The following is a 20,751-nucleotide window of genomic DNA, read 5'->3' as shown; positions in this document are numbered from 1 at the left end:
AGCCTGGTTTCCATTATAATCGCTAGAAAAAAATACAACGCTAGAAAGGCTAACATTTAAATTGTCAGTGTTGCTGACACTGGATACATGATTTAGAGTACAATCTTTATCGTTGTTAAAACTAGAAGGGATACAAATATCCTCGGAGGGTGTACAATTAAGAATTTTCGGTTTAGTTAAGACTTCGAGACCAGGAGCGAACCAACCTTATGCTTTTTTACCGTTTTTTCCTGCTAGACTTCATGTTTGCATTGCAAAAACTATCATTCACTATATTGATTACACGAAAAAAATGAGTAAGGATAAACAGGCATTATTTTTGACCGTAAAAAAACCCCACAAGGAGTCAATATCGCAGACCATCAGCAAATGGCTAAAATCGGTATTAAAAATTTGTAAAATAGATGAGCATTTTACAAGCCACTCTACGAGACAGGCTTCTACTTCCAAAGCTTCTCAAAAAGGTCTGAGTATAAATGTTATAAAACAGGCGGCGAGTTGGACGCGCGAATCTAATGTTTTTGCGAAATTTTATAATCGACAAATAACTAATGTAGAAACAACCTTTGCTGAAAGTGTATTGATTGATGAGGTTGCAATCATTTGTAAGTTACTTGCACTAATGATCTAATTATAAATGAAGTTTCTAAATATATCATTTGATCATATCAGTGATTTTTATTCTAAACATCTGCAAATAGTTAATCTCTGAAGAACAAGGAACGATGAATAATTAAAGATCAAACGAACTTACAAGTGAAGTTCGATCATAATTATCCGAGTTCCTTGTTCGAAGAGATTAACGTCCCTCCCTTTGTTGCTAATTAGATAATAAGTAATATCCCACCCATTTTACACTCAAAGTTCCTTTGACTCTGAACTTTAATGGCTTACCGAACCTGCACGACAAGGGGTATAGCTTTCATTTTTAGTTGCGAGATACTCTGAAAAGTGGCGTTATCTAGTGTCGGAGGACCGTACTACAAATAGTTAATCTCTTCGAACAAGGAACTCTGATAATTATGATCAAACTTCACTTGTAAGTTCGTTTGATCTTCAATTATGGTTGACAATTCTACTATTTTGTTGAAAATTAACCTTTTGTGATTGAAAATTAACATTCTTCATCAAAAATCTTCTCCTCTGGTTTATAATTCATCTATTTTCTAAAACATTCGAATTTTTATCTTAAAAACTTAATTATTTTGTTAAAAATTTGTCTAGTTGGTTGGAAAATTAACCTTGTTTGTTCAAAATTCATCTGTTTCGTTGAGCATTCAACTACTTTTTTAAAAATTATTTTTTTTATTTGAATTCAATTGGTGGATAAATCGTTTTTTTTTTTTTTTTAATAAGTGTTTTTCAACTACACATTTAACTGTTCCAGTTTTTGTTCGAAATCGATATTTTAAATCGAAATATGATCTTTTTGAGTAAAAAATAAACTATTTGGTTGAAAATTCGTGGTCGAAAATGATTTTTTTTTTGGGGGGGTTTTAAAGTCAACGGTTTTCTAAAACATTTAACTTTTTAGCTTTAAAATTCGATTATTTTCTTGTGAATTAATCTATTTTTGCACTAAATTAATGTTCCTTGTTTGAAAAATTGAACTATTTTGTTGTAAATTCGTGTACGTATTTTGTTTAAAATTAGTCTTTTTGGTAGAAAATTAATATTCTTGGTTAAAAATTAATTATTTTTATTTGAAAGTGCGACTGATCGGTAGAAACTAATTTATTTATTCTGCTAGAATTTTCAACAATTTCGTTAAAAATTGTTTGTTTTTTTTTTATAATTCAACTCTCAATTTAAAAATTCATTTCTTGGTTGAAAATAAATTTTTTAGAAGCAAAATACTCTTTTTTGGCTGAAAATTCAACTATTTTGTTGAAAATACAATGTATTTCAATTTCAATTCTTAGAAATTGAAAGCGTTTCCTATTCAGTTCAATATGAAATTGTCAGGGAATTTTTATATACCTGAAGATTAAAGGAATATTTTTTCCGTCAGGGAATTTTTTCGAGAGCGTGCTTAATTTTTTTTAATGGCATTATTAAATTGAATAACAATGATTCTTCATTTGTAACCGTACTTTTATATTACTGTATTAAACTATTTTGTTACAAATTTGTTTGTTATTTTTGTTTAAGATCAATTTTTTATACTGAAAATTCAAGTGTCTGGTTAAAAATCTATTTATTTTGTTACCAATTCTTTCTTTTGGGTTGAATTCGATTGTTTTCTTTATTAAAAATATATAACTTTTTAGGATAAAATATGAACTAATACATTTTCTCTCCCGAATTAATTTTTTTTGAAAGAAGATTTTATTATTTGGTTACTCTTTTGTTAAAAGTTAATTTTCTTTAGTTAAATATTTATCAATTTTATTGAAAATTCATCTCCTTGGTTGAAGAATGAGTTATTTTATTGAAAATTCGTTCTTTCGTTTGCTGAAAATTATTTTGTTACTAAAAAAAATCTAACTATTCCAGTTGCAACTTTAACTATTTTGTTCAAAATTTCTTCTTTGGATTTTTGGAAATTAATTTTTTGTACTGAAAATATAAATATTAAATATTTGGTTGAAAAATTAGATTTTTTAATTGAAAATTTGGACCTTTTGGTTGAAATTAATCTTCTGGGTCGAAAATTAATCTTTTTGTTGGAAATTTAATGATTCCATTGTTCTTCGACAATTTATCTTTTTTATTTGAAATTCATGTATTTTCTATAAAATTCGGCTTCTTCGGTAAAAATGAATCTTCTATCCCATTTTTTATTAAAACTTGATATTTTTTAGTTTAAAATTCAACTATTTGGTTGAAAATAAGACTACTTTGTTCAAAATTGAGCTCTGTTCTCAAAAATATATCTTTTCGTTGAAAATCCATCTATTCTTCATTTTATTTGTAAATTCATTAGTTTGGTTAAAAATTTAATTATTTGTTTGGAAATTGTTATTTTTATTTGAAAATTTAACTTTTTTGTTACAAAGTAATATATTTTGTTAAAAAATCGTCTTTTTTGGTAGAAAATTAATCTTCGTGTTTAAATATTCATTTTTTTTTTGCTTGAAAATTAAAGTTATTGCATTTGAATATTCATCATTTTAGTTGAAAATTCATATTTTTTGTTGAAAATAAAATTAATTTGTTAAAAGTTAAATTTAATTTGTTTAAAAAATAAATCTGTTTTTTTTTTGGTAGAAAAATATTTTTTTTTACTGAAAACTTAACTATTTTTATATTTGATTAAAAACTGATATTTTTAGTTCAAAATTGATCTATTTCTTTAAAAATTGATCTTTTTCTGTCAAAAATTCAATTTCTTCATTGTGAATTAATGTTTTTTTTTTTAAATCGTATTTTTTGATAGAAAATTAATCTTCTTTATTGAAAATTGAACTATTTGGTTAAAAATTCATCTGTCCTTTGAAAATCCAAATTTCTATTTGAAAACTTAGGAATTTGAAGCGGTTTAAATTGAATATAATATAGTGCTCATATTATTTTACTGAAATATGCACTGCATTTTTAATTTAAGTAGATAAAATAAAATTCAAGAAATAGTTATATTTTTAGTATTTTTTAATTATTGAATTAATTTATCGTGCTAAAATATTTAAAAATATCTTGCGATATTAATTGCATTCCTAGAAACTAAAAAAAAAAAGCTGGAATTGTCATGGAATTTTTTTCCAGGATTTGAGTAGGCACCCTGTAATATTTGCTTATTTCCAGAAATAATCACCCTCTTTCTCCTGTTTTGAGATTATTTTAGTATGTGAAGTCTGAACTCGTCAAATAATTCAATAAAAAAATGTATTTAATTTCAAGGTGGGTCGACGAAAGAAATTTTAGACAGGTTATTAGGCCGTGGTATGCAAAAGCATTGCCATTTATTCTGAATTATTATTATCCTTCAAAATATGAAAAACAAGCCAAGGCTATGATGGAGGCTTTATATCCCACCGAAGATGAAATTAGCAATGTAGAAAATAGCGTAAGTTATGTTTCCAGATTGGAAATTTAAGAACAATTAAATAGTTTAGGGACCCTACTTAAATTACGTAACTGCTCAAGTATATTAAACAATAACTTACATTAATTGTCAGGGAATTTTATTGTTTAGTGAAAAGTCAGGGACTTGAAAATGAAAAAAATCTTACAAAAGTCAGGGAATTTCTATAACTTTTAATAACTGTTGAGAAGAATAAATTTGTAATTTTTCAATTTTAATTTGAAATTGTTTTAGTCTGATTATAAAGGATTCTGGGTTAAAAATATTAATATTAATAATAAATGCAACTGTTTTTTTTTTATATTAAACTTTTTTGTAGAAAAACAAAGCCCCTGAAAATCCCACAAGATTAACATGGGGAAATTTTGGTTATCGGAAAAATAGAATTCAGGTTTATGGATTTAAACTTAGCTTGTGAGAGATATTAAGAATTTGTTGAGGAGTCTCTAATCAATCATTTTCATTAAATTACTTTCAATTTTGATGCCCCCAGCCCCCCTTGTTGGAGCCCCAAAAATGCCCCAAAAAACTGAAATTGACATTTTTTCCCAAAATTGACACATAAATGCTATTTTTCCCTTTTTTGGCATAAATTATTTTCGTTTGTGAAGCGGAATGTTTTTATGTATTTGTCAACTGATTAACAATTGTTTAAACAATTTATTTTTGTTTAATAAATTTTGTTGCACTTGCTCATTGAAAGGTAGATTTTTTATGTTTGATTGGGCAATTGGACATTTTTAGGAATAATGATCTTTGTTTCAAATATTTAATATTTTGTTTGAATTTTGGAAATTTCTGTTTTTTTTTTGCAATTGTTGTGGTAATTTGTCATTGCTGAGAGCAAAATTTTTTGTTTTAATTTCCAGTGACATTAAAAAAATACAAAATTTTTTTATTCCTTTGAGAATACTAACAGCTAATCTGTGGGATCAACATAAACAAAAACAAAACTTACTTTGAATTTTCAGAGGACAAACGAGTGTGTCTACAACGTTGATTTAAAGGAAATAATTATAAAAATAATTTCAGAACGACAAAATTGAATGTAATTTTTGTAGAATGAAGTCTTACTTGAAAAATAAACTTTTCATGGCCAATATAAAACATTTTATAAACAAATATTAGTTATTTAAAGCCTTTGTTTGACGTTGAAATATTTTACAATAAGCGATATACTTAATTGAATTGAGAAAAAAATCAGATTTTGGAATCACAATTTCCAACAAAATGTTACGTTAATATTTAGTAAATTTATTAAACAATACAATAATGGTTTAGAGAAAAAATTTTGCTGTTTACAATCACAAATTACTACAATAACTGCAGAAAAACAGAAATTTCAAACATTTATTTTCGAAAAAATTGTTTAAACAATAAAAATTTATTTAAACAATTCATCTATTTTAGTAAAAATTGCATCTTTCTTAGATCAAAATCCAACTGTTTGGTTAACAATTCAATAATTTTCTAAAAAAGTCATCCTTTTCTGTTGAAAATTCAACTGTTCAGTAAAAATTCAACTATTTCGTCGAACATTTTTTAAAATTCATATGTTAGTATTGACAAGTCAACTTAAATATTTTTTAGATAAAAATTAAAATTTCGTTGCTGAAAATTTGTCTTCTTGATTTAGAAATTTCTCTGTTTTAGTAGAAATTTCATCTTTCTTAGATAAAGTGCAACTGTTTTGTAGAAAATTCAACAATTTTGTTAAAAAGTCATCCTTTTTTCTTGAAAATTCAAATCTACATTTAAAAAATTAACTATTTCGTAGAGAATATACTTTTTGTTAAAAAGTTACATTTTTGTGTTGAAAAGTCAACTGAAATCTTCTCTGGATGAAACTCCAACTCTTCTTTTTAATTTGTCTTATTATTTAGAAAATTAATCTATTTTATTAGAAAATGCATCTTTTATAGATAAAAATGCAACTGCCTGGTTTAAAATTCAACAAATCTGTTGAAAATTTATACTTTGTTTTTGAAAATTCAACTGTTCAGCAAAAATCCAACTATTTCTTTGAAAATTGTTTAAAATTTATATGTTAGTCTTGACAAGTCAACTGATATATTTTTTGGATCAGAATTAAACTTTTGATGTTGAAAATTTGTCTTTTTGATTAAAAAATTTATCTGTTTTAGTCGAAATTTCATCTCTCTTGAATAAGATGCAACTATTTGGTTTAAAATTCAACAATTTTGTTAAAAACGCACACTTTGTTATTGAAAATTCAACTTTTTATCTAAAAATTTTACTATATCGTAGAAAATGTGCTTTTTGTAAAAAAATTTACTTTTTATGTATACATGTATACATGTTTCTTAGATAATAATGCAACTTTTTGGTTTAAATTTCAAGAATTGTTTCAAAAAGTCATCCTTTTCGGTTGAAAATTCAACTATTTCATAAAACATTTTTCAAAATTCATATGTCAGTGTTGACAAGTGAACTGAAATATTTTTTAGATAGAAATTAAACTTTTGCTGTTGAAAATATGTTTTTTTTTTTAGTAGAAATGTCATCTTTCTTAAATAAAGTGCAACTGTTTGGTTGAAAATTCAACAATTTTGTTAAAAAGTCATCCTCTTTTTTTTAATTTTTTTTTATTAAAAAATTTAACTATATCGTAGAAAATATACTTTTTGTTAAAAATTTACGTTTTTGTGTTGAAAAGTCAACTGAATCTTTGTCTGGATGAAAATTCAACTATTTTTTTTAATTTGTCTTATTATTTCAAAAATTAATCTATTTCAGTGTAAAATATCTGGGATAAAAATGCAACTTTTTGGTTAAAAATTCAACAACTCTTTTAAAAAGTCATCATTTTTAGTTGAAAATTTAAGTATCTTCGTAGAAAATTTACTTCTTATTCAAAACTCATACTTGGATTTTGAAAATTCAATTTAAAATCTTTTCTGGATGAAAATTCAACTATTTTTTCTCTCGAAACTTTGTCTTTTTGATTTAAAAATTCATCTGTTTTAGTAGAAATTGCACCTTTCTTGAATAAAAATGCAACTGTTCGTTTAAAAATTCCACAATTTCGTTGAAAAGTCGTACTTTTTGTTTGGAAATAAACTGTTTTGTTGAAAATTTAAGTATCTTCGCAGAAAGTTAACTTCTTATTCAAAACTCATACTTTGATATTGCAAAGTCAAATTAAAATCTTTTTTGATAAAAATTCAACTATTTCTTTGAAAAATTGCATTTTTATTTCAAAAATTCATCTATTTCTGTAGAAAATGCATCTTTCTTAGATAAAAATGCAACTGTTTGATTGAAAATTCAACAATTTTGTTAATAATTCATCATTTTTTGTTGAAAATTGAAGTATCTTCGTAGAAAATGTACTTCTTATTTAAAAGTCATACTTGGATGTTGAGAACTCAATTTAAAATCTATCCTGGATGGAAATTAAAGCATTTTAAAAAAATGGTATTTTTATATAAAAAAATTTATCTATTTTAGTAGAAAATGCATTCAACTATTTCATAAAACATTTTTCAAAATTTAATTGTTACTGTTGCAAATCAACAGAAATATTTTTTGAATCAAAACGAAACTTTTTTTGTTGAAAATTTGTCTTTTTAATTAAGAAATTTATCTGTTTTAGTCGAAATTTCATAATTCTTGGATAAAATGCAAATATTTTGGTTGAAAATTCAACAATTTTGTTAAAAAGTCTCCCTTGTTTGTTGAAAATTCAACTCTTTATTTAAAAATTCTACTATATCGTAGAAAATGTGCTTTGTGTTAAAAATTGAAATAAATTTGGATAAAAATTCAACTTTTTTTTCATTTGTCTTATTATTTGAAAAATTAATCTATTTTAGTATAAAATATCTTAGATGAAAATGAAACTGTCTGGTTAAAAATTCAACAATTGTTTTAAAAAAGTCATCCTATTCGGTTGAAAATTCAACTATTCAGTTAAAATTCAACTATTTCATAAAATATTTTTCAAAATTCAACTTTTTGGTTAAAAATTCAACAATTCTTTCAAAAAGTCATTCTTTTCGGTTAAAAATTCAACTGTTGTGTAAAAATCCAACTATTTCTTTGAAAATTGTTTAAAATTTATATGTTAGTGTTGACAAGTCAACTGAAATATTTTTTGGATCAAAATTAAAATTTGTTGTTGAAAATTTGTCTTTTTGATTTAAAAAATTATCTGTTTTAGTCGAAAGTTCATCTTTCTTGAATAAAATGCAACTATTTGGTTGAAAATTCAACAATTTTGTTAAAAAGTCTCTCTTGTTTGTTGAAAATTCAACTCTTTATTTAACAATTCTACTATATCGTAGAAAATGTGCCTTTTGTTAAAAATTTTAATAAATTTGGATAAAAATTCAACTATTTTTTAATAACTTTTATTTTTATTTAAAAAATGAATCTATTTTAGTAGAAAATGCATCTTACTTAGATAAAAATGCAACTGTCTGGTTAACAATTCAACAATTCTTTCAAAAACTCATCCTTTTCGGTTGAACATTCAACTATTCAGTTAAAATTCAACTATTTCATAAAATATTTTTCAAAAGTCATATGTTAATGTTTGAAAATTAAATTGAAATATTTTTTAGATAAAAATGTAACTTTTGTCGTTGAAAATTCAACTGTTTAGTTAAAAATTCTACTATTTTGTGGAAAATATACTTTTTGTTAAAAATTAACATTTTGATGTTGCAAAGTCAAATTAAAATCTGTTTGGATGCGAATTGAACTTCTTTTAATTTGTGTTTTTTTTTAATTCATCTGTTTTAGTAGAAACTACATCTTTCTTAAATGAAAATTCAAATTTTTGGTTAAAAATTCAACAATTCTTTCAAAAAGTCATCCTTTTCCGTTGAAAATTCAACTGTTCTGTAAAAATCCAACTATTTCTTCGAAAATTGTTTTAAATTTATATGTTAGTGTTGACAAGTAAATTGAAATATTTTTTGGATCAAAATTAAACTTTTGATGTTCAAAATTTGCCTTTTTGATATAAAAATTTATCTGTTTTAGTCGAAATTTCATCTTTCTTGAATAAAATGCAACTATTTGGTTGAAAATTCAACAATTTTATTAAAAAGTCATCCTTTTTTGTTGAAAATTAAATTCTTTATTTAAAAATTTAACTATATCGTAGAAAACATACTTTTGGTGAAAAAATTACATTTTTGTGTTGAAAAGTCAACTAAAATATTGTCTGGATAAAAATTCAAGTATTTTTTAAAACTTTTGTTTCGAAAATTTCTCTATTTTAGTAGAAAATGCATCTTTCTTAGATAAAATTGCAACTGTCTGGTTAAAAATTCAACAATTCTTTCAAAAATTCATCTTTTTCGGTTGAAAATTCAACTATTCAGTTAAAATTCAACTGTTTCATAAAATATTTTTCAAAATTCATATGTTAATTTTGAAAAATAAACTGAAATATTTTTTAGATAAAAGTTAAACTTTTGTTAAAAATTCAACAAATCTGTTGAAAATTTATACTTTGTTTTTGAAAATTCAACTGTTCAGCAAAAATCCAACTATTTCTTTGAAAATTGTTTAAAATTTATATGTTAGTCTTGACAAGTCAACTGAAATATTTTTTGGATCAGAATTAAACTTTTGATGTTGAAAATTTGTCTTTTTGATTAAAAAATTTATCTGTTTTAGTCGAAATTTCATCTTTCTTTAATAAAATGCAACTATTTGGTTGAAAATTCAACAATTTTGTTAAAAGGTCATCCTTTTTTGTTGAAAATTCAATTCTTTATTTAAAAATTTAACTATATCATAGAAAACATACTTTTGGTTAAAAAAAATTACATTTTTGTTTTGAAAAGTCAAATGAAATGTTTCTAGATAAAAATTAAACTATTTTTCAAAGAATTTGTATTTTTATTTCAAAAATTCCTATATTTTAGTATAAACTGCATCTTTCTTATATAAAGATGCAACTGTTTGATTAAAAATTCAACAATTCTTTTAAAAAGCCATCCTTTTTAGTTTAAAATTAACTGTTTTGTTGAAAATTCGTCTTTTTGGGTTGAAAATTCAAGTATCTTCGTAGGAAATTTACTTCTTGTTAAAAAATCATATTTTAATATTTATAAAGTCAAATTAAAATCTTTTTTGTATGAAAATTCAAATATATTTTTTGAAAATTTGTCTTTTCGATTTAAAAATTTGTCTCTTTTAGTAGAAATTTAATCTTTCTTGGATGAAAATGCAACGGTTTGGTTGAAAATTAATTTTCTTCGCGTGAGGATTTAAATATTTCGTTTGAACCATATTCTTAAGAAATAATTTTTGTATCGAAGATTCATATTTTTAGTATAAAATTCATCTCATTGGTTGAAATATTAACTATTTTGTTGAAAACTGATTTTTTTAATTGAAAATTCAACTGTGTGCGTACAAAATCGATTTTTTATTTAATATGTTTATCTCTTTGGTGAAAATTGAACTATTTTGATGTAAATTATTTTTTTTATCGCTGAAAATTTATATTTTCCGGTTAAAAATTCCATTTTGTATAAAAAATTCTTATTTTGGCTAGCAAATTCAACAACTCAGGTATAATATATTTTTTTCATTGATGACTGCAAAATCGGTATTTTTTGAAAATTCGTCTTTTTGGCTGTAAAATTGTTTTTGTAATTGAAATTTCATTTTTTTAAGCTGAAATATCAACTAATACACTTTTTTGTTGAGAATTTGTTTTTTTAGGTTGAAAATTTAATTATACTGTTGAAAATTTAAGTATTTTGTTAAAAATTCATCTTGTATGTTCGAAAATTAATTTTGTCGTTTAAAATAAATTTCAACAATCTTTTTTTTTTATCTGAAATATTGTCCATTAGAGGGCCTATAATCTGTTACGTAATTTAAGCCCGGCCCCTTACCTAAATATCTGAAATTCATAAAATTCAATTAAATTAAAATTGAATGATCAATTAAACTAAAATTAAAATAAATAAATTGATTGATCTGAAATTAAATTTTGGTGAAATGTGTAATAGTAACAAATTTATTTCATTGTTAGGTTTATTCTGAAGCACAAAAATGCTTGAATTTGCTCTCAATGAGACTAGGAGAATCTGATTACTTTTTTGGTTCGTTTCCAACAACTTTGGACGCAATAGTTTATTCCTATTTAGCGCCTATTTTGAAAATACCTCTGCCAAATGCTGCCCTGCAAAACCACTTGAAAGGCTGTACAAATTTAGAAAATTTTGTAGCAAGAATATCCGTCAAATACTTTGAAGACGAATATAGGTCTTTCGAAAAGAAAAAATCCAAAGAACGTGCGGAACCGAAGAAAACGGACTCCGAGAGTGATTTTCCCCATAAAACGAGAAATCAAATTCTAGCTGGATTATTTGCCACTTTTGCGATGTTGACTTATGCTGTTTCCAGTGGAATTTTAGAGGTAAATTGTGCCACTTTTTTTTAAATATATTGAAAAAAAACGTTTCTTCTATCCTGTAGAAATAATAGGAATATTAATTCGGAAAATAAAATTATTTATCGCCAGGTAGACATTCAAAAAGGAAAAATTATAAAAGGTTTGAAATGTTTGGATAGAAGAGACTTTTTCGAAAGAATGCAGGTCTAGGACTCAGACTACTATTGACACTTTTTGAAATATTTTTTTTTAGGATATATTAAGAAAAAAATTACGCTAATGCTACAATTTTTGCAAATTTCTTTTTAATGCAGCTATTTTTCAATTTGGTTTCGAAAGTTTTAGAGTATTTAAGAAAAATTCTAAAGGATTTAAGAGAATTTAAAAGATTTCGAGGGATTTTAAGCGAGTTTTCACATATTACGTAACATTATTTTCGACATTTTTTTATATTATGTTTAAAAACATAATAGACGTTTTCTAAATAAAAAAAAAGCTTTTTAAGTTTAAGTATTGTCTGTAAATTAATAAAAACAATATTTTTATGTAACTTTTTTTCAATACCATAAAGAATACAAAATAATAATAATATATTATAAAAATTTCAAATATCTATTTATTTGTTAAAAGTTTTTGAACTAAAAAAATGGGAAACAAGAAAATAAGTATTATCATTTTGTTTTTTAATTTATATAAATACAATTATTAAAAAATTATTGAGATCATTAAAAAAAGATTTTCTAGTATATCATAAATGTGATAAAAATCGAATTGATCGGGAATTTTATTAACTGGAAAAAAACCGAGAAATGGCCGGAAATTGAATTTAAAAATGGGAAATTTACTTCTGATTGTAGCAAAATTCAAGTTTTCATTATTTCAGTAATTTTTTTCAATTTAGAAAAGTGATTTATACTTTATTTCCTGTTGCAGAGCATATGAGTGAAAATAATAATTTTAATAAATATTTAAAAATAAATAATTATTTTTGAAAATGTAACTACTTTGTTGAAAATCAGTTTTCTTAACTAAAAATTTAACAATTTCAGTAGAAAATTTAACTATTTTCGCTGGAAAATTGACCTTTTCTAGTTCAAAATTTAACAATTTGGATGTAAATTTGCATTTTTGAATGGAAATTTCATTTATTTCGTTGAAACTTGACGGATTTTTTAATTATTTTTTAAAACATTATTGTATTTCTTTTGGTAGAAAATAATTTTTTTTAAGTTAATCTCATTGTTAAAAAATTCTTCTTTTTGGTTGAAAATTCATCTTTTAGGTTGAAAATAAAATTTGCTTGATTTAAACTTAAACTATTTTGTTAAAAAATAATTCTTTCAGTCGAAGATTCATAATTTTAATTAAAAATTCATCTCTTTGGTTGAACATTCATTTTTTGACTAAAAATTCAATTTTTGGTTGAAAAATGATCTTTTTTTTTAGTTAAAAATCCGTCTTTTTGGCTAATATTGATTTTTTAAACTTTAAACTTAATTATTTTAGTGTTGGTTGACAATTTATTTTTTTTGTAGGAAAAATTAATTTTGTTGAAAGTTGAACTATTCCAGTTGAAGATTCATCATTTTAGTTGAACATTTATTTTTGTGTAAATTAAAAATGAAACTATTTTATTTTCTATTCAAAATTCTTTCTTTTTTTTTTAGTTCAAAACTTATTAAAATAAAAAAATTTAATTTAATTAAAATTCGAAATTTAAAAAAAAAATTTTGGTAGAAAATTAATCGTTTTGTTTCAAAATTCGTCTTTTTGGTTGAAAATTCAGCTATTCCAGTTTAAGATTCATCATTGTATTTAAAAATTAATTTACTTTGCGTTTTGCGGAAAATGTGAATATTTTACTTTCAGTTTTTCCGGGAAAATTGAAAAATTTGACCGGGAAAATCCGGGATTTTGATATCGTCTGCCGAATCGCCACCCTGATATCATATGTGCCAGAAAAGATTTTAAAGAAATTGTTAAATTATTTTGTGGGATTTTACAAAATATCAGGAAAAAATTCTAGTCCTTTTAAAAGATATTAAGGAAATTTTAAGAAGTTTCGAAGAAACCAAGAAATATTTGATGCGTTTTCAACGGAAATTTTTCCAACTTTTTAAATATTTCTTATATATCTAAAACATCCTAAATTCCTGAAAATATTTTTCACTGTTTCTCATTTTTCTCAAAATTTAAAAAAAATCATTCAAAATATAAAAAAATTACCTTACAATCTTATAAATTTTCCAAAGCATTTTAAGAAAATTTATTTATTCTCCATAAACCTTTCGAAATTCTTTTAAAGCTCATAAAGTTTATTTTTGAAATCTTTAAAAATCTTCTAAATTTCACAATTCTTTTTGAATCTCTTCAATTCTACTAAACATTTCTTGAATTTACTCAATATAAAATTATTTTGTTTAATGTTTGGAAATCATTTAATATTTTTAGAACCCTTTTTTAATTTTCTCTTGAGTTCATTTTTCAAAATAAAAAATCATTTAAAATTTTCAACAGAATATTAAGAAAATTCTTTTTTTTTCTAAACTTTTCAAAATTGGAAAAATTGCCTTCAAAATCTTTCAGATTCTTCTTTGAATATTTTTAAAATCTTTTATAATGTTTTGAAATGTGCATAAGATTCCAAAAGATTTTAATTTTTTCAGGGCATTTGAAAAGATCAAAAAGAAATTTTTACAAGTTTAAATTATTTTTGAATTGTTTCAAAATTTCTGAACAACTCTTAAATTTACTTAAATTTGAAAGGCTTAAAAAGACCTATGTTCCTTGATTTTTTAAGACACTTTAAAAAAATTTTAGGAAATAATTAAAAATGTTTTGTGATCTTTTTTTCAATTTCCTTCGGAATTCATTACAAAACAATCATTTAAAATTTTCCCATGAACTTTTTATCATTCCCTTGACATCCTGCAAAATTTAATTTATCTAAAAAATTTGGCATCCTCAAAAATTAAAAAAATTATCACAAAGTCTTCCATATTCTTTTTCCATACATTTTTAAATATTCAAATTAAAAAATGTTTTATTCTCTCAAAACAAAACCTAAAACATTTAAAATGGTCCCAGATAGCGAAATGTTAAGAATAAATTATTTAGATTTTTTCACATTTTAAATTCTTTTGAAATTTTTTCAGAACTTCTAAACGTCTTTTTAAATTCTTTGAACTTTTCTTACAATACTTTTTAAATCGTGACAAATAAAAAAAATTACTTAAAATCTTATAAATTCATTTTTGACCATTTTGCCAATCTTTTTTAATTTGTTTAAATATTCTCTTGAAGTTAATTTAACAAAATAAAAAATCATTTTTAATTTTGCTATGAATCTTTCGAAAACGTTTTTTTAGATTTGAATCTTTAATTTATAATTCCTGATTTGAAATGAACAGTCAGATATTTCTAAATATTAAGTAATTCTTATTTTTCCTAAGTAAAATATTTTAAATTGAATAGTTTAAAAGTGGAACATTGTACACTTAATCAATATTTTAAATTTAATAAAAGCCTTTAATTATTATTGCATTATTTTGAAGTTATTTTAAAATTAAAAATATTTTATAAATTTAAATCGTCTTGTAAAATCAATTATTAATCACTTTTTAATCCTAAAATTACAGTTTTATTTTTAAAATCATTAATTATTTTATATTCACCGTTGAAAAAAGAATTTTTTTTCAAAATCTTCCATATCGAACGCTTTTATTTTTAATTATTCAACTCTTTAAAACTGCATTTTAAAATTCTTTTAATTGAAATGTACGCTCAAAAATTTAAAAAAAATGCAACATTTTTAAAGTGAAAGATTGTAGAATAACGCATTATAAACTGAATGATATCATCATTGAAAATGATAGAAATTTAGCTAATCTTTTTAAAAAAACGGTTGAAAGAAAAAATGGGACAGATTTTTTTTTCTACAAATTTGTTGAATTCCTGGTAAAAAAATAAATTCCCTATCATTTCCCGGTTTTCCTATCAATAGATTTTTTAATTTCAAGACATTTGTAATATATTTCAATCATTCTAAAGAATTTTTAAAGATTTTAGTATATTTTTTTGTTTAATTTAAGGAATTTGAATTTTTAATGCTTTGAACGATCTTAAGGTACTTCAAAAGATTTTGAAGAATTTAAAATAAATTTTAATAATTTAAAGTAATTCCAAAAGATTTGCATGGAATTATTAAGAGTTTCAAAAAGTTTCAAGAAATTTCGAAAGATTTGGAAGGATTTAAAATATTTTAGGGTTTTAAAAAATATTCCAAGGGATTTTCAAAAGCTTTAAAAAAAATGACCAAGGATTTCAGCAGTTTTTAAATTATTTGAATAATTTCAGAGTATTTTAAGAATTTTCAAGGCTTTTTGAAGATATTTAAAAATCCTCAAGAAATTTCGGAATTCTATAGGAATCAATAAAATTCCAATTTTGTAGGACCTAAAAGATTATACGATAATTATATATAATTATATTTAATTATTTATTTTGAATGTTTAAAAATCATTTTGAAATATTCGAATCCTCTTCAATTTTTTTAATTCACTTGAATTCTTCTAAATTTACTAAATTCGAATTAATTCGATTAATTTTTCTTTTGTTTAGTTTTTGTTTAATTTATCCTTAAATCTTTGGAATTCTCTTGAGTTAAATTCTTTTCAATTCCCTTGATTTTTCCTAAACTCATTTTTAACTTACTTAATTTAATGCATTTTTCTAAATTTTTTAGTTATTTTCAATTCACTTGGATTAAAAAAATTCTGCTGTGAATTTTTACTAGTGAGTCCAAGGCCTGCGAATGCTTATAATCTTTTCTGATACTGCGATTTTTTTATGGAAGTGTTGAAATAATTAATCCGAAAGAAATTAAGTTAAGAACACTCAAATTAATTAACTTTTTGAATTCCAGTTTAATAAAATTATTAAACAGATTTGAATATGCGTTTAAAATATATTTTTTTCCGCATCTAATTCTAATTTTTCAGAAGAATTTGTAGTTAGAAAATGTAATAGAAATATTGCGTTTACTTAAACCGTTATAAACTTCAGATGCATTTTATTTATAGGTGGTAATCTATTTAATAAGACACAGAAAGATTTTTAGAATCCCTAAAAAAGAACGGAAACGTGAGTATAAATCACGTATTTGCAAATCCTTTATCCTCCTTTCTTTAACCCTGCCTTTTAAAAATAATTCTTAGTATTATTAATTTATTTTCCTTCTAGATGCAATATTTATTTGTAATATAACACGAATTTTGAAAAAGCATTAATAATTTTGCACAATTAATTGTAAATAAATGAGAAAGAATAAAATACGCTGAAGGCGATTAAGAACTAAATTTAATAATTATTAAGAAAATGAATGGTCTTTTGAAAAAGCATTGTTTGCCTTATACTCCAACATACCTTTCCACACAAAAATGGTGCTAATTATAAAAATTAGATTTTATTATTTATTTTAAAGAGAAGATTAAAACGCTCATTTATTGTTTAGAAAAATATTCAAAAAATAAAATCTACTTGTTAACTTGAAATATTTGGCGTTCTTTTATAGTAGTATACCTAGGCGAGTAATTTACCGACAGATGGTAATGGATTATGTCCGTGCTAAGATAGGAATTTTCAAAGAAAAAATTTTCCTTATCGACTGGTGGTATCTTAGCAAGGAAATTAACTATTATCGACTGTCGGTAAATGACAATTCGCAGGTTTACTGCCGTTTAGCTCGGAACAGAACCGGTTTTTGAGTTATTTTCTGGCTATACTACTTTTTCTTAGTTTAAAAATATTATTACAAAATTATCAAAAGAAAACCTGACCAATTTTCTATAAACTATTTTAATTTTCCACTTAATAATCAGTGAATCACCAGGGTAAAGGATTTGCGTTTTCGGATGTTTAGTCTTACTTTTTCATTGTGAAAACTCAAAAATAGGGTTGTTGTGTATAAAATACACTTCATCTCAGGAGCGGCGGAGCCTTTTTTTAAATAATATTATACTAAATACAAATTGTACATAAATAATAGTAAATGAATAATAAATAATAATAAATACAGGTATAAAATTCATATTGTCAAGGAGTTCAGTAGTTTTACAAATGTTACCAAATATTTTGCAGATTTTTAAAGATTTCACCAAAAATTCAATGATTTTTTAAAGACTTCTCAATTTTCAAATATTTTGGAAAGATTTCGGATAGATCTAAGAGATTTTTCAAAGACATCAATTATTTCCCAAATATTTAAAAAATATTTGTAATAATAATAATTCGCATATTTTCTAAAGATTTTAGAAAGATTTTACAAATATAACACAAAAATTTCAATGATTTATAATATTTTACAAAGACTTTAATTATTTTCCCAAGATTTCACAAAGAATCCGATCATTTTATAAACATTAACAAATATTTAAAAAAATAGCAGAAAAATGTTACAAAGATTTCACAAACACATCAATGATTTCTCGAAGATTTCGGATAGATTTCAAAGATTCGACAGATTTCAATTCTAAAAATTTTTGATAAATTTCAAAGATTGCGCAAATATTTCGCAACGAATTTAATAATTTCACAAATATTACCGAGTGAGAATCCATCTTTTTGGTTGAAAATTGAACTATTTTGTTGAAAGTTCATATTTTTTTGGTAGAAAATAAATTTTTTTTAACCGAATGCTCCACGATTTTAGTGGAAAATTAATCTATCTTGTTGTAAATTGATCTTTTAGGTTGTAAATTCATATTTTTAGTTGAAAAATCAACTTCTTGGTTGAAAATTAGACTCTTTTGTTAAAAATGAATTTTTCTTGTTAAAAATCCATCATTTTAATTGAAACTTCATCACATTGGGTAAAAATTTTATTATTTTGTTAAAAATTCAGCTTTTGGGTAAAAAATTAATCCTCTTGGTTGAAAATTAATGGTAAAACCATTAATTTTTTGACATTGAAAATTCAACTATTTGGTGGAAAATGTATCCTTTTTCAGTTGAAAATTCATGTATTTTCTTGAAAAATTTTCTTTACGAGAGAAATTTAATTGGTATGAAATACAAATATTTCACTATCAGATTCATAATTTTAGTAAAAGATTCATCCCTTTGGTTGAAAAATATGCTATTTTCTTAAAAATGCGTTTTTTTACATGGAAACATTTTTTCCGACTGAAAATTTAACTATTACATTTTTGGTTGAAATTTTAGTGTTTTTTTTTAAATTGAAAATTCAACTATTTGGTGGAAAATTTATGTATTTTGTTGAAAATTCGTGTTTTTGGTAGGAAACTTACGTTCTAGATTAAAAATTCGTCCTTTTGGTTAAAAATTCAACTGTTCCAGTTACAATTTCTTATGTTTGGTTTGAAATTAAAATATTTTAGTTTATTTTTCAGATATTACGAAATATTTTTAAAAAATTACTAATATTTTGCAGTTTTCTAAAGATTTAAAAAAATTACACAAAGATTTTAATTATTTTATAAAAATTTCCGGTAGATTTCAAAGATTGCACACAAATTTCAATTATTTCGCGACGAATTTAAGAATTTCCCAAATATTATCAAATATTTCCCAAAGATTTTCAATGATTTTTCAAAGATTTCAAAGCTTTCGCAAAGATTTTGAATAGATTTAAAGAAGTTTTGAAAGACGTCAATGATTTCCCAAAGATTTCAATACTTTTCACAAATAATATCAAATATTTAAAAAATATTTCGCAAAGATGTTTCGAATATTTCGGATGGATTTAAAAAATTCACAAAATCATAAATGATTTCACAAATATTTCAATAATTTCACGAATGTTTCTAAAATATTTTCAAGATTTTCAAAGATTTCAATGATTTTTTAAAGATTTAAACAATTTCCCTAATATTATCTAATATTCGAAAAAATATTTTAAATATTTTACAAAGATTTCAATGATTTTCTAAAGATTTCAAATCTTTCGCAAAGATTTAAAATAGTTTAAAAATATTTCAGAAAGATTTCAACTGTTTCCCAAAGATTGAAACAATTTAAAAAATTTACTAAACATTTCAAAAATTTGTTTAATACTATATGAGGATTTTTAAGATTTCGTCAATATTTCCGATAGATTTAAAAGATTCCTAAAATATTTTAATGATTTTTTAAAGATTTCAATCATTTCAAGAATATGATCAAATATTTATAAAATATTTGAAATTTTTCGCAAAAAGTTTGGATATATTTAAAAGATTTCACAGACTTCAATGTTTTCTCAAAGATTTCAACAATTTATAATTTAAAAATATATATTCTATGAAGATTTCAATGATTTTCTAAAAATTGCAATATTTTCACAAATTTTTGAAAAATATTTTTAATATTTTCAAAGAGTTCAATTATTTCCAAAAGATTTAAACAATTTCACAAATATTATCGAATATTTGTTATATTTCACAAATATTTAAATGAATTTCTAAGGATTTCAAATTTTTCGCAAAAAATTCGTACATTTTAAAAAGATTTTACAAATACTAAAATGATTTCCAAAAGAATTTAACAATTTAAAAAATATTTTGAATCTTTTATAAATATTTCAATGATTTTCCAAAGATTTCAATCATGTCAAAAATATGATCAAATATTTATAAAATATTTGAAACTTTTCGCAAATATTTTTGATAGATTAAAAATATTTCACAGAGTTCAATGATTTCTCAAAGATTTCAACAATTTACAATTAAAAAAAATATATATTCTATGAAAATTTCAATGATTTCTCAAAGATTGCAATAATTTCAAAAATAATTCCAAGATTTCCAAAGAGTTCACAAAGATTTCAATTATTTCTATAATATTTAAACAATTTCATAAATATTATCAAATATTTTACAAAAATTTTACAAAGATTTTACAAAGATTTCAAATTTTTTGCACAAAATTCATATAGTTTAAAAATATTTCAGAAAGACTTCAACTGTTTCCCAAAGATTTAAACAATTTACAAAATGTACCAAACATTTAAAAAATATTTTTAATACTATATGAGGATTTTAAAGATTTCGTAAATATTTCGGATGGATTACAAAGATTTCAAAAAGATTTTTATGATTTTTCAAAGATTTCAATCATTTCAAGAATATGATCAAATATTTATAAAATATTTGAAATTTTTCGCAAAAAGTTTGGATAGATTTAAAAGATTTCACAGAGTTCAATCATTTTTCAAAGATCTATGAATATTTCAATGATTTCCCAAAGATTGCAATAATTGCACAAATGTTTCAAAAATAATTCCAAGATTTCCAAAAAGTTCACAAAGATTTCAATTATTTCCTAAAGATTTAAACAATTTCAC

General features: G+C 23.1%; 1 protein-coding gene across 4 annotated transcripts in view; it reads left to right on the top strand.

Moving 5' to 3' along the window:
- The window catches only part of LOC117177778 (metaxin-1), a 42,839-nt gene that overhangs the window by 17,209 nt on the left and 4,879 nt on the right, over positions 1 to 20,751 (top strand). For 3 of the 4 annotated variants that reach the window (XR_004467760.1, XM_033368691.1, XM_033368693.1), the window contains exons 3-4: positions 3,841 to 4,006; positions 11,049 to 11,435. Coding sequence is in view for 3 of the 4 variants with exons in the window: in XM_033368691.1 (XP_033224582.1) it covers positions 3,841 to 4,006; positions 11,049 to 11,435 (553 nt within the window). In the remaining variant the exon portion in view is untranslated. Of the gene's footprint in view, positions 1 to 3,840; positions 4,007 to 11,048; positions 11,436 to 16,492; positions 16,554 to 20,751 lie in introns of all 4 variants that reach the window. The other variant, XM_033368692.1, reaches the window with a different exon arrangement.

This window comes from Belonocnema kinseyi, chromosome 8, assembly GCF_010883055.1.
Source record: "Belonocnema kinseyi isolate 2016_QV_RU_SX_M_011 chromosome 8, B_treatae_v1, whole genome shotgun sequence".
In the NCBI taxonomy this organism is placed as follows: domain Eukaryota; kingdom Metazoa; phylum Arthropoda; class Insecta; order Hymenoptera; family Cynipidae; genus Belonocnema; species Belonocnema kinseyi.
Note: the sequence above shows the minus strand (reverse complement) of the source record. Positions and strands in the feature narration are given on the sequence as shown.